This window comes from Petromyzon marinus, chromosome 6 (genome assembly GCF_048934315.1).
Source record: "Petromyzon marinus isolate PM22_M1 ecotype Great Lakes invasive population chromosome 6, UKy_Petmar_22M1.pri1.0, whole genome shotgun sequence".
NCBI lineage: Eukaryota > Metazoa > Chordata > Hyperoartia > Petromyzontiformes > Petromyzontidae > Petromyzon > Petromyzon marinus.
In genome coordinates, this window is record NC_133672.1 from 239,116 (window position 1) to 254,430 (window position 15,315).

General features: G+C 50.9%; 1 protein-coding gene across 2 annotated transcripts in view; it reads right to left on the reverse strand.

Annotated features, from left to right (window-relative positions):
• Positions 1–15,315, reverse strand: part of LOC116939724 (echinoderm microtubule-associated protein-like 2) — a 69,446-nt gene that overhangs the window by 23,115 nt on the left and 31,016 nt on the right. The window contains exons 1-2 of one of the 2 annotated variants that reach the window (XM_032948485.2): positions 11,807–12,160; positions 2,994–3,209 (exon numbers count right to left, since the gene is read on the reverse strand). In XM_032948485.2, the coding sequence (XP_032804376.1) occupies positions 2,994–3,209; positions 11,807–11,876 (286 nt within the window). In that variant the 5' untranslated portion in view covers positions 11,877–12,160. Of the gene's footprint in view, positions 1–2,993; positions 3,210–11,806; positions 12,161–15,315 lie in introns of those variants that run through there. The other variant, XM_032948486.2, reaches the window with a different exon arrangement.

A 15,315-nucleotide genomic window follows, 5' to 3' on the forward strand; every position in this document is an offset into this window, starting at 1 on the left:
ATCATCCTCTGAATTGCATATTATGATGTCACAAATACCCAAATGAGACTCTTCTCACCTGATTAAACAAAATAAATCTAATACCCCAACCATCCAAGTCTACTCTCTATTTATTTCTCAAGAACACCAGTAACCAACAATCTGATTCCGATTTCCATGTGTAATTAAATAAACCTGTGGTTAATTAATGACCACACACACAGAGAACACAATTCCCCTTGTGCTTTGATCGTTGCCACTAAGTCTCCAGGCTGCCTGTATGCCTGGCATCAACTCGGGATCTGCAGCCAATACATGGACCGTGTCGATACAAGTCAAAGTGACCTCAGCTGGAAGTGGTATATTAGTGGAATGCTTTGTCCTAAAAGCAAAGAAAAGTCAGAGACTTGTATTGCCTCACACCTGACAACTTCCTATTGGTATATTTTTTATTGTTATTGAGAAGGAAGTTATCCGAACAATAACTTTCCATGCATTTTCCAGATGGCCCAGGAGGGCTCTGACTGCGAGAGCACCGAGCCCAGCACCAATTAAATATTAGGTTCGAACCCAGGCAACTGCTTGCGATGAGGCCAGTTTCTTCAGCATGAATAGTTGAGTTGAGGATGAGAGTCCAGTCAATGATTCAATTTAAAGCATCTGTAAATTATGGCAAAACCCAGCACAACAAGAAAATGCGTTGTTTTAACCGGTCAACAAAGACCGCACAATGGGATCACCATATCCAGACCAAGAGAGTTCACTTTTATTGCCACGTGTAATGGGCAAGGTGTCTCGGTACATGCCGGCACACCATACTATTCAGACCAGTTCCTACGATGTTTCTGCAAAATGTAGCTTTTTTCATCCTATGCCCAGATGGCAAAATTGGAACATCGCTGAGATAAGATGAAAAAAAGTCAGGAACAAATGTATTATTTAATACAGAGCACCCTTACTAAACCCTCAAGGAAGGTGAAATAGAAACTGTATACAACACAAGGCCCATGGATTCGTCAAGAGGCCATGCATTTAAAAACATGTTTACACAGGAAGTCACTTCGTGATAGTGAGTGGCTCGCAAGCAGAAGGTTGAGAGTAGGAAAATACAAAATGTTGCCGATAGAAGAACGCAGCACACAGAAGCAGCAGCCAAACAGCACCCCCAAGAAAAATAGTCTACAGTAGAGAAAATAAACACCTCTTCTGCCACCACGGAGGGTTTGAGCAACTGGGGATTTACTTTCACAAGGCCGACAACTTCCACAATTACCACACGGCATTAATTGAGAGCGGTTGAATGCAGTCAGTGTCTTCCCAACGATTCAACCACCCACCAATGCCCTCGCATGGAGCCTCCCGTCCTTGCGTCTCCCAGCAAACGATGCCAAGCACCCCCACTCCCCCCCACGCCATCCCTTGGGGCTGAGAAAGACGCTGGATTGTTCGTTCGATCGTTCGTGTCCTGCTCCGACTTCGGGGTCAATGGCAGTCGCAACCTTTGCTCGCCCACTCAAAGTCAAAGTGATTGCTGCTCAAACGAATGCCGAGGCAGTGCTCATCTTCCGTTTAAAGCCCTGAACTAGCGGTAGACATTCTGCTTTTCTAAAGTGGGGACGAGTCTATCCATAGGACAACCACTGTTGACTTCCGTGCAGAGTGGTACTCAATGTATCGATCTCAGAGAGATTGATGGGGCCGAGTGAACTCCCAACCAGGATTTGAACTTGCGACCCTCCGATCACGAGCCGCTCGCTGCACCGCCGAGGCCCCTGGCCGGGTTGGTCGCTCAGTGCAGTTCTACGCACGGTGACGGCAGCAGCAGCAGCGTGCGCCTGGCGATGGGGCATGTATGCGCGATGAGCGAGTGATGCGAGCGATGCAGGCGATGCTTGCTTGCGTTGCCACGTTTGCAGAGATTGTAGAGCGTTTTAAAGTTTGAACCGAAAATAGCATTTGTTTTAAAATCAAATGCCATGGCTGGTTTTTGCCCGACGTCCCTTGATTCTAAGGGTGATTGGCAACTTTGGAAGGAAACCGCGATAAAAAACTAAATAAATCTGCCCAGGTCTCACATGGCCATACCTTCATTACGAATATCTTAAGCAACACATTCAGCTCCAACTGAAATAAGCAGTGGGTGTAAAAATGGTTGATGATTCCACAAAACTCTGCTCAATCGGTCCCTTGTTTTTGCATCGTGCTCTTTTCCCACCTCGTGAGCGATGGGGAGTGGTGACGGGTGGGGGGTGGACAGTGAGTGGCATTACAGGGCGATGGGAGAACAAACCGGAGCACAGTTCTCGCTTGTAATCGCTAAAAACAAGCCTCGCTCAATTCCCACAGACACGCACGCGCGTACGCACACATCCCATCATCGTCGTGACAACCGTGCAGCTGTGCAGCTGCCAGCAGCCCTGCAATGTCGCGCTTATGCCGCTGCCGACGGAAGAGCCTCTTCAAAGACCGACCTCTCGAGTGGTATTTGGTCTACCCTTCCACATCGATCCGACATGCTGAAAGAGATGGACGTTACCCACACTCTACCTGCTCAGGTGGTCGAGCTACCTGTACAGTCTGGCCTCGAGTGCAGCTACGGAACCTTAATTCTATGATGTGTGAAATAATAACAACTCAAGAGATTGGGTATTGAGAGTGCAGCGTGTGTGTGGACATCTTCAACTATGCTCAGGACCGCGCGTCTGACAAGACCTGCCTGTGCCATGAACAGCTCCCTCGACACTCGCTGCTCCAACAGCCAGGGAGGGCTTCTTGCCAATGGGCCAGTCAACCTCCGACCATTCTTCTCTGCTGCCCCAAACTCCCTTTCCCCAGCAACCTGTGCTATTGATGTCCTGCCCTTGTTCTAATCCAGGATGAAGACCCTCCTAGTTCTATCTGGTTATGATGGACCAATAGTGGTGGTGGCGAGGCAGGTGGCGGAAAGAGGTATTGGTGAGGATGGTAACGAGTGATGGCGATGGAGGCAGCGAAGCCAATGGTGGTGGCGATACCTTTGGTGGGCCCCCTGCGGGCGAGCAGGCCGGGCGGCGAGGCCATGCCGTCAGGCGCGGCGTGCAGCCGCCGGATGACGTCGGCGAGCGCGGCTTTCAGGATGTGGATCTCGTCCTCCTGCATGGCGACGCGCTGCTCCAGGGCGGAGAGCCGCTCCACCAGCTCGGCGCCACCGCCGTCCCCGCCGGCCAAGCCCTCCGAGGGGCCCACGTCATCTGGGCAATAACCACATGCGTGGCAACGTGAGTTCATCCAGCAGTGCATACATCATAGCTGGTGATCATTAGTGTAATAAACATCCCCCCCGCGCCCCCCAGCCGTCAATATACAAAGGTAAAGGTGCAGCCCTGAAATTCCTTGCTCACGCCATCCCTGGCAGAAGGGCTTCTGCTGGAACAACCTGGAGATGGCATCTGGGCTACTCTTCCGCGTTGAGCTGACACATCGGAAGAGACGTTCTTGCTCCGACTGCGCTTCATTTAACAACAGGACCCGCGTGTCCACACAGGAGACGCCATCGCCGACTCCAACGGAGACGAATTCCCCTCGACGTCGTCTCCGTGCTGGAACCCGCACGGAGCATTGCTCACCGCCGCAGCGACACACGGTGCTGTGGGTGTCAAAAAACCTCGGCGGGGTTCTCCCTTGCTTGACAAGCAGCAGAGGATTGTACGTGGTTATTGTCATCAGATAGTAGTCCTAAATGCCTAATTTTGGTGTCCGTGAGGCACAACTAAATGGGAATTGTTATCTGTTACTGTCACATTCGGAGCATTCGCTATGAGATGCATGATGTTGAGCCTGCGAACGGGATACCGTTGTCATTCTACGCCATTTGTCAATCCCCTTCTGGGTGAAGGCTTAGCCACACTATTGGAAATGATGGTTGTCGACTATAATTCACCAGGCTGGCCACTGTGGGTTGATTGACAGGGGCAGGGGACCAAGGACTGGTTCAGATATCACTCGTCACTGATGTTGGCCGTCGTTGGGGATCATCAATCGTGGTGTTTATCAACATCATCATCATTGTTCCGCTAGTTACCCAAGGAAAGATGCACGGAGTCTTAGGACTCTTTCTGAAGGGGGTTCCCCCTGCCAGTTTTTTTAAGTCGGGGGAGATGGTTTCAAAATATAAATCCCAGTTGAGTAATTTGCATGTAATTATGGAGCATTGGGATGTTTGGACAAAACCAGTGGAAATCCGGAAGAAATCCATGCTGAACAGGAGAATATACAAACTCCACTCACCCACGCTCTGCAGAACACGAGCAGAACATACTGAGCAGACCATACAAACTCCACAAAAATAGGCGCAAGCCACAAGACCAACCACTGCACCACCCAAACACGACCTTGGACTGTAATACAAAGCAAGACATGGCAACTTACAAAGGCATCCAACATCACATACTGTGGGAATCAAAAGATGTAACCATCTTCTCTATAAACACTCGACATGCAGGCCCAGACTCGTGTAACATCCAGAGCTTAGCTACGCAATAAAGCATTCAACGTTTCCATCACAATCACAACCCAAGTGCAAGTACAAAGCTGAATTTACAACATAACGACACCACATTGCCCATCCAGAGCAGCGGAGCGCCCCACCCCTCCCTGCGCCGGCTCCGTTCATCTGCAGTGATTACAAGATTCGGTGCGTTTCGGCTGACCAGGCAAAACGGCGGTGGGGCTTTGTGATGAGCTGATGTTGATGGTGGGGGCGGCGAGGTGGGGTCCTGTGCGTGTGTGTGGGATGGCGTGTGGCCTTGCTCCCGGCTGTGGGAGAGCATCTCCCACGCGTGGCGCGGTGGCATGCGCGGAGTTCTCAGGGACACGAGTACCCAGCACACATACGTACCCAGCACACATACGTACCCCAGCATGCACACAGCACGCACACAGCATGCACGCACTCAGCATGCGCACGCGCACACACACACACATGTATCCAACATGCGTAAAAAAGACAAAGATTCCCCCGTATAGCCTGAACATACTGTTGGGGCAAGTGCTGTTAGAGAGCACCTATGAAGGCCAGCACAACACGTGAGAGGGTGAGTGATCAATACCACGCCCGGTTGCCTTTGGTCTTCCAAGTGGCGATGTTTACACACCGCACCAGGTACTCATTTGAGGATGAGTCGACCTAGGGGAGGCCCAAGACCGGTTCAGATAATCGTCACTGGTGTTGGTCGTGAGTGGGCATCGAACTCGGGTCACCAGGTTTGTAGCGCCGCGCACTAACCGCTACACTACCGCTCCCCACCAGCACGCACCCCGCACACACATGTATCCAGCATGCACCCAACACACACGTATCCAGCACGCTCCCAACACACACACACGCACACGTATCCAGCGCGCACTCAGCACACACGTATCCAGCGCGCACCCAGTGTACACACAATCCGCCATTCGCCAGTGGCGGTGATGTCACCACGGCGCTCGTGCCAGGCTATATGCACGTTGAGGCCACGTGAAGTGTCAAACGCCCGCTGGCAGGAAGTCATGGGGCAGACCCAGATGCCACAGGTCGACTGACTAAGATGACTGGCCGATGCACACCTGTGCTTCCTACTGTGCCAACTTGCTGTACTTTAGCCGCCCGGCGCTCCGCTCGTTATTGTGAGCGTCACTCCTCTGCCTTCCGTTGTTGTTGGAGGGCGACTGTCTCCAACTGCTCAGTAGAGTCCTTCACGAGCCTCCTCCACAGAGGCCGATCTTGACACCGCTGGTACCAGTCATCGGCAAGTCCACTCAGCTCCACATCCTTTTGTACCACATCACTCCATCTCTTCTCTAGCCCGTTCCGCGCCCGTTTAGCCCCCTCTATCTGGCCGAACAAAAGCTGTTTAGGCATGCAGTGGCTGGACATGTGGGCTACATGACGCAGCCAACACAGCCTGCCTGCCGGAGGAGCTCCTCATACAATCCAGCCTGGTTAAAACCAGAATGGATCGTAGACAGGCCAGCCTAAATGTGTCCAACCGGCGAAGATGTTCCATTAGGGGGGTCCACGTTTCGCAAGTAGAGAAGGGAGGGCATGAGTGTGGCCAAGAAGACCCGAAGCTTCATGTGGAGTGGCAGACCAGGTAGCTTCCGCACAGCGTTATGCAAACGATGAAAAGATAATGCCACTCGACTCATTCGGAGTGAGACCTCTGCTGTCAAACCGGAGACGGTCATGAGCACACTCCCCATGTATGGGAAACTCTCCATTCTCTCCACAACTGCCCCATCAACAATTGGAAGATTTGGAGGTGGAATGTCTGATGGTACAAAATACCCAGGCAGGTGCTTAGTTTTGGTGGGGCTGATGGTAATGCCCCACCTCTTAGTGGCACGCTCCAGGTTCAGCAGCAGCGCCTCCAACTCCTCCTCTGATTGAGCAGCAATTACCAGATCATCGGGATACATAACATGGTTGACCAATAGGGAGCCATCCCTTGACCGCACCCAGGCATCGATCAGCCTTCATTGTATCTGTACTAGATGGAAATTCCTCCGGTACAGCCATCGAAGGCTTCACGAAATAGATGTTAAATAATGTGGGAGCCAGAGGGAATCTCTGTCGCACCCCAAGTTGAACAGGGAATGGTTCTGACTCCCAGCCATGTAGTTTTTCCTGGACCCGCTCACCATCATGAAAGTCCTTAATGATTGTCAGCAGAGTCAGGGACTCTGAAAGCACGAAGAACAACCCAGAGCCCAGGCCTACTGATGCTATAGTAGGCGTTGACCAGGTCAATAAAGCAGAGATGTAGGTCTTGTTGGAATTCCCTACACCTCTGCTGTAGCAGACAGACAAAAAACATGGCCTCTATGCAGGACCACCCTTTCTTGAAACCATATTGGGGCTCTGCAAGCCTCTGCCCAGCATGCCTGGTAAGGCGATGTTGAATAATCCTTGTCTGTGCGGTCCTCCTTAAAGAGGGGGACCACCAGGATATCCTTCCATTCCTGTGGAATCCATCCAGTGGTCCAGACTACTATTATGATATCATCTAGGGAAATCTGTGCACAAACGCCACCCTCCCTCAGCATTTCACTTGGGAAATCATCTCTGCCCGGTGCCTTTCCTGGTCTGGATCGCCTTCAGTACTTCCTCAACAGATGGCACCTCAGCCAGCCACTCACAGGAGGTGACTACTTCTTCCAATATTTGAGGCACGGCAGCCTAAGCAGGTTCATCCCCACTTTGTCCCATGCTGTTTTCCAGGCACCCAGCACACACGCACACACACGTATCGAACATGCATACACACACACGCGCATCCAAATTGCACACACACACGTATCCAGCACGCACCCACACACACGTATCCAGCACACACCCAGCATGCACACACACACGTATCCAGCACACACACACGTATCCAGCACGCACCCAGCAGGCACCCACACACGTATCCAGCAGGCACCCACACACGTATCCAGCACGTATCCAGCACGCACACACACGCGCCCAGCACGCACCCACGCACCCAGTATACACATACACACACGTATCCAGCTCGCACACGCACCCAGCACGCACCCAGCACGCACACACACACCCACCCAGTATACACACACCCACCCAGTATACACACACCCACCCAGTATACACACACCCACCCAGTATACACACACACGCACCCAGCACGCACACACACGCACCCAGCACGCACACACACGCACCCAGCACGCACACACACGCACCCAGCACGCACACACTTACCCACAAGGATCCCCACAATGGTATTATATAACAGATTTGGGGCAAGTGCTGTCAAACAGCACCTATTAAGGCCGACATGACGCACAAGGATGCAGTTTGACCAACACCACATCCGACCGCCTTTACCTTCCCAGTGCTGATATTTGCACACCGCACCAGGTATTCGATTAATTTTAGCCATGGCCAGGAATTGAACTCAGGGAAACAAGTTTTGTTGCGCAGTGTACTAAACAGGGTGCCATTGATCCACCCACACACACAAACACTAAGTTCCCCATATAGCGTTTAACTGACTGTTGGGGCAAATGCTGTTAGAGGACCTATGGGTGGACAGCACCACACCCGGCCACCTTTGTCTCCTCAATGGTGCCGTTGACACACCAGGTAATCATGTAAGGCTGAGACACGTGCGTGCACACACGCAGATTTATAGTCCCAAATATACCCGTGTTGACCTGTGCCCCCTTCCCAACAGAGAACTCATTACGACCGCACACTGTCACCGCCACCTTACATAATCGTTAAGAGGCTGTCGCAGAAAAGAGAGCCATCACTTAATGAGTCCTCCGATGCAATAGCTCGTTAAAATCAGCCACGAGCCAGGAATCGCTCCCGCGTTCAATCCCGCAGTCCCCTCCAAGTGGGTGGTGCGGCAAGCACCACACCCAGTCATCTTTGTCTCTGTAACAATGAACTTTCCAACCACGGCCCAAGGTACATTCCTTCGTGGCCGAGTTAACTTATGGTGGAGGCTTCCGCCCCGTGGGCTGCATGGCTGAGGGACGCAGAACTTTGTTGCAGATGCTATAATTCGTTTTCACAGCTGAATAGCACCAAATGCATTACTTTCGATCACATATCTATCGAGTTGAGTGAAAAACAAGCCAGATAATTGACGTTATAACTTTTTTAATTAACTCATTATTTTACAAAACTTTTGTAGTGCAGTTATTTTAAATTTATAAATACGCAATAGGTGTGTGGGGTGGTCCAGGGGCTTCAGATAGCAATGAGCAATGATGGCTGGGTACAGTCGGAATTGAACCCGACAGTAGATAAAACAAGGAGACCACGTCTCCTTCACACAAACACCAAAGTATTCCTCACACAACCCATCAGCATACGCACGGCCTTCTGGGAGTGAAGAATTTCAGCATAATGTGAAGTGTTGATCACTGCCACATGTACATGCACCTGTACCGGACTGGTATAAATCCCTTGTGTAGCTTACCATGCGGAATGTTGGGAAAATGCCATTAGGAAGCACCCATAGAGATGCAGGGGGTGCTCCAGAGGTTCCTGGGGGGCCTGGGTTGGTGGCTTGTGTCAAAGTGCCACGTAAGGACCCCTTTAATTCTTTAGAGACAAATAAACTGGTTTGTTGGGGGGCCCTCTTTTGTGCAAGGCAAAATTGCCACTTTTGCTCCCCGCAAGCATTATAGGGTATAACTGTGGCCAAGCAGACCCAGAGCTTCGTATAGAGCGACAGGCCAGGTAGCTTCCACACAGCAACATCACGCAGCTGATGAAAAGTTAATACTGCTCGACTCGATTTGAGCAAGACATCGGCTGCCAAACCGGAGCTAGTCATGAGCACACTGCCCAGGTACAGAAACTTCTCCACTCTCTCCACAACAGCCCCATCACTCATGGAGAGTTGCGGGGGTTGAGTATTTGATAGAAATAAGTACCCAGTCAGGTGCTTTGTTTTGATGGGGCTGATATTAAAGCCTCACCTCTTCGTGGCACGCTCCAGGTGGCATCCACTGGTGCACAATCACACACATGCAAACGCATGCAATCGTACGTGCACACACTCACCCACTCGCAAATATGCAAATAGGCAGACACATGCACGAATAAAGGCACAAACGCGCACACACACACGTGTACACGTGTACACATGCCCAAGACAAATAGAAAGATTTCCCCTATAGTGACACACACTGTTGCGGCAAGTGCGCTGAGCAAACACCTATGAAGGCCTGCACGATGAATGAGGGGGCGGTGCGGTTAGAACCAAACTCAGCCACTTTTGTCTCCCCAGCGCTGATGTTGTTTAGGGAACTGCAGCACCAGGTACTAATTTAAATAATGGGTTGACCTAGGGAAGGCCTGTGTGTGGATTTTGACCTGAACAGGTGGCAACCCTGGTGTGCAGAGGCTTGCAGTCCGGGTTTGACCGGGATGGCCCGGGAATTGGATCGCTGCTCGATGACAGGAATTGATTTGTACTGAGATCTGGTATGGGCATCGTGTTGAACCCTATTGGTATAGACGAGTTTTCATGAACATAGGCTGGCTGGGTTTGGCCTTCAGTGGGAAGCTCTAGTGGGAACCGTGGCGACCCTACTTGCAGATCCACACAACCGAACGGGGCATGCAGCAAAGAACGCAGACTCGTCGCGGCACCAATTGTTGGCCCCTTCTGCTCCACCAAAATACTAATCACTGAAATCCTAATCTCCGTATCGGTTGCCTGGCCAGACACCTCGCCACATCGGCATTGTAAGCACATGGCTCACAGCTCGTCCTCCAGTGTGGCAGCGCTGCCGCCAGCTCAGTTGGACCCCAATGCACAGCAATTTCCAGGGTTTGCTAATTAAATTGACACAGTGTGAATAATCCTGGGCCCTGCAGCCACCTAACAAACAGGCACCTGCCCCAATTGCATAATACCATTAACAACGTTCCACGAGCCCTCTTTGTAAGGCCAACAGTGCAGCCTCCGTCGCTCGCAATCAGAAAGCTGCGAGCTCAAATTCTGGTTGACGGTTGACTCGGCCCATCATCCCTCAGACATTGATAAAATAAGTACCACTGTGGAGGGAGTTGAGAGTGGTTGCCACCATAATCGGAACATTGCATTTTTCCCCGAGTTTTACATCAGGTGGACTAAAGTTAATTTAAATTGGTCCTTTATTTTGCACAGACATGCTTCAGATTAATCTCAAGATTCCTTTACAGGAGCATTCTGCTTGGAAGGTAAGGCCAAGTCATTAATGGGTATTTTGCCCATCCACATGAGGGGATGCCACTCAAGCAGATATTATAATAACAGCCCTTTGTAAACCCAATGCAGGCACATGGCAGGAAAACTCACGGCGCGGGTGCCTGGCTCGAGGTAAAGCCGTGACACTGAGCGGTGCCGCCCCACGGCCCTTGGGCACCGCACGGCAAGCCGGCGCCGGGACACCAGCCAGGCAATAACGTCAACGAGTTCCGCGTCTGTGGTTCTGATTATGCCGCATCGTACATGATTATAAACGCAAGCAAGCACGCGCACGTGTACATGCATGCAAGCGCGTTACTGTTTTAAATGCTTCTCTTCATTTATGCTTGAAAATGTTGAGTTATATCGATGGCCTTTTACGTTGTCCAGTCGAATGAACACAGGACAGTGCTCGCAAAAACCGTCGGTCTTGGTATAAAATTTTAATTCATAATTCTACGCACAGAACACCACTGGTTTTGTATTAAGTTGTTCGACCCAATCAGCTCATCGTCCATTTACTAACCCGGATGATGATGATGAAGAAACCGTCAACCCTGGCCAGGAATTGAATGACCATGAATTCGGACCCAGTGCCTCGACAGACTTCTTGACACGACCCAAGAAGGGGGGGGGGGGGGGGGGGTGGCCAGGACCATTGCCAGCCACCTGTATCACCCCAGCATTGATGTTTCACATCACGTACCAGATATTAATTTCAGGCCGAATCAACCTAGGGGAGGTCAGGACCGATTCAGACAGTCCATCAACATAAAAACACATACACACAAATGCTTTTACATAAATACATGCGCATGCGCACACGTGCGCACGTACATACGTTTACGCAAATCTGTTCGTTTACGCAAATAACACTGTGGGGGATCCACCTGCATACCTGCATACCTGCATGCACACACACCGACACGGGACGGCAAAGGTCGTGGGCGTTATCGGCGTGGCCGGTGTCCGCACAGCAATGAACGGGCGGTAAAGGTGGCAATGGCAGGGGCAAGGTCTGGCTCGGCGACCACGGTGGGAGCACGTACGGAGTCTACGCGGCCCGAGCCGGTCCCCCCGTCCCAGCACGACCTCACCGGGAGTGCAGAAGTGAAGCAGGGCCGAGGTGTCGTAGCGGTCGGCAAAGCTGATCCAGCCATCCTCCATCGCTCCCCGAGCGCCCCACCGATACCTCCACCTCCTTCCTCCTCCTCCACTCCCAATTGCGCGCCCTCCTCTAACGCGATTTGGTATTCGCACGAGCCTTTAGAAATTGCGCAGGCCGTTTCTGTGCCCCCCTCGTTCTCCGTCGGGCGTGGTCACTCGCTCTCCTTGTGTCCCTCTCAGGCAGTGTCCCTGTCACACGCTGTGTCCCTCTCGCACGCCGTCTTCCTTCCCAGCCCCTTTCTCCCGCTCTCTCTCTCTCTATCTCCTGCTCTTTCTCACCACCCTCCCTCCCCTTCTCTCGCTCTCTCCCTCCCTCGCTTTCTCTCGCTCACAACATAACCATGGCAACGTGTTCTAATTGTCACGTGAGCGCCGTCGCTTGGGTAACCGCTTCAAGGCAGTGTTGCACGGCCCGGGTGCGTGAGCATGCACGTACACACACTACCATGCATGTACACACACTACCATGCATATGCTCACTCACGTGCACGCATGCACAAACACTCTACTATGTTAACATGCTAACACACGCACACCCGCTCTCTCGAATGCATGCACGCACATGGACGTCATGTATACTCATGCACACAAACGCACTCTCACAAACACGCACCCTCGTGCATATGCGTTTACACACAAATGCACTCTCACGCACACTCGGCTACAGTTTGTGCAAACGCAGGCACTCGTGCAAACATTGCAAATGCATGGCCGCATGGTTAAGGTCACAGCAAATACAAATACAAAAAGCCCAGTATAGCCTTAACAGAATTGTGGGGCAAGTGCTGCGAGCGAGCATCTATAAAGGCCAGTACGGTACACGAGGGGGTTGGCTAGCCAGAACCATGCCCAACCGCCTTTGTCCCCCCAGTGGCAATGTTTACACACCACATCATGAACTTGAGACTGAGTCGAGCGAGGTGAGGCCCAGGACCGGTCGACATGCACGCGCACACACACACAGACCAGGACTGCATACATATGTAGTTTACACACATTAAACACAACCACAAAACGTATGCATGCATGTGAACACAAGCACACAATCACAAAGGCCGGCACGTCGCATAAGGGCTGCCTTTGCCTCCCCAGCGTTGATGCACACGCACACCGCACGAGGTACTCGTGTCAACTACAGCGAAATAAATACAGTGAAGGAAAAAAGTATTGATCCCCTGCTGATTTTGTACGTTTACCCATTGGCAAAGAAATGATCAGTCTATAATTTTAATGGTAGGTTTATTTGAACAGTGAGAGACAGAATAACAACAAAAATATAGAAAAATGCATGTCAAAAATGTTATAAATTGATTTGCATTTTAATGAGGGAAATAAGTATTTGACCCCCTCTCAATCAGAAAGATTTCTGGCTCCCAGGTGTCTTTTATACAGGTAATGAGCTGAGATTAGGAGCACACTCTTAAAGGGAGTGATCCTAATCTCAGCTTGCTACCTGTATAAAAGACACCTGTCCACAGAAGCAATCAATCAGATTCCAACTCTCCACTATGGCCAAGACCAAAGAGCTCTCCAAGGATGTCAGGGACAAGATTGTAGACCTACACAAGGCTGGAATGGGCTACAAAACCATTGCCAAGCAGCTTGGTGAGAAGGTGACAACAGTTGGTGTGATTATTCGCAAATGGAAGAAGCACAAAAAGAACTGTCAATCTCCCTCGGCCTGGGGCTCCATGCAAGATCTCACCTCGTGGAGTTGCAATGATCATGAGAACGGTGAGGAATCAGCCCAGAACTACACGGGAGGATCTTGTCAATGATCTCAAGGTAGCTGGGACCACAGTCACCAAGAAAACAATTGGTAACACACTACGCCGTGAAGGACTGAAATCCTGCAGCGCCCGCAAGGTCCCCCTGCTCAAGAAAGCACATATACATGCCCGTCTGAAGTTTGCCAATGAACATCTGAATGATTCAGAGAGCAACTGGGTGAAAGTGTTGTGGCCAGATGAGACCAAAATGGAGCTCTTTGGCATCAACTCAACTCACCGTGTTTGGAGGAGGAGGAATGCTGCCTATGACCCCAAGAACACCATCCCCACCGTCAAACATGGAGGTGGAAACATTATGCTTTGGGGGTGTTTTTCTGCTAAGGGGACAGGACAACTTCACTGCATCAAAGGGACGATGGACGGGGCCATGTACCGTCAAATCTTGGGTGAGAACCTCCTTCCCTCAGCCAGGGCATTGAAAATGGGTCGTGGATTGATATTCCAGCATGACAATGACCCAAAACACACGGCCAATGCAAAGGAGTGGCTCAAGAAGAAGCACATTAAGGTCCTGGAGTGGCCTAGCCAGTCTCCAGACCTTAATCTCATAGAAAATCTGTGGAGGGAGCTGAAGTTCGAGTTGCCAAACGTCAGCCTCGAAATCTTAATGACTTGGAGAAGATCTGCAAAAAGGAGTGGGACAAAATCCCTCCTGAGATGTGTGCAAACCTGGTGGCCAACTACAAGAAATGTCTGACCTCTGTGATTGCCAACAAGGGTTTTGCCACTAAGTACTAAGTTATGTTATGCAGAGGGGTCAAATACTTATTTCCCTCATTAAAATGCAAATCAATTTATAACATTTTTGACATGCGGTTTTCTGGATTTTTTGTTGTTATTCTGTCTCTCACTGTTCAAATAAACTTACCATTAAAATTATGGACTGATCATTTCTTTGTCAGTGGGCAAACGTACAAAATCAGCAGGGGATCAAATACTTTTTTCCCTTACTGTAGGTGGTTGGGGTGGGGTTAGTGGCCACAGTACATAAACGCAGCCTCCTCCACGGCACCACCTACACATCCCAACCGCCGAGCGGCATGCCGGCTCCCTCCCCCACCGCCTCGTGACCTCATCTGCCTTGACCTCTGGGACGGTCACTTCCCCTCCAATTTCCGTGCCCCCCACGATTAAAATGCAATCGCGCTGCCCGGCCGCGGCCGTCATCATTCGGTGTTGTTTTGTAGCAGTTGTCTCAAGCGTTGGGATGTGTAAAGCGAGTGACCAGAAACCATGAGTAAAGACAGTAAAAGCACAGTTTCGTGTTTGCCGCACGAATATCTCGCAATAAACACAAAGCGTTTCCCTGTTTAACCGAGAAACGCGAGGGCACTGCCACGGTGCAAATGGTAATCACGCTGGACTTGCTGTGCAGAGGTGGCCGGTTTGATTTGATCCCATCTCCAGGAACCGCGGCAGTTGAAACAACGGTGGTCATTTCAAATCGATGCATTCATCACTAAAATTCCAATGGAATCAGATAGCAGTAACTGGTCGTCAGAATTGGTCATCCATTCTGAAAACGGTTTACGGTTTTACTCCATGGCATAGTCGTAGATACGCACAAGGACACCTTGAGTTCAGGAACGAGCCAATGGCCAAGCCTTGGAATAAGGCCAAGGACGGTCAGGACAAGAAGCCGTTGTTAC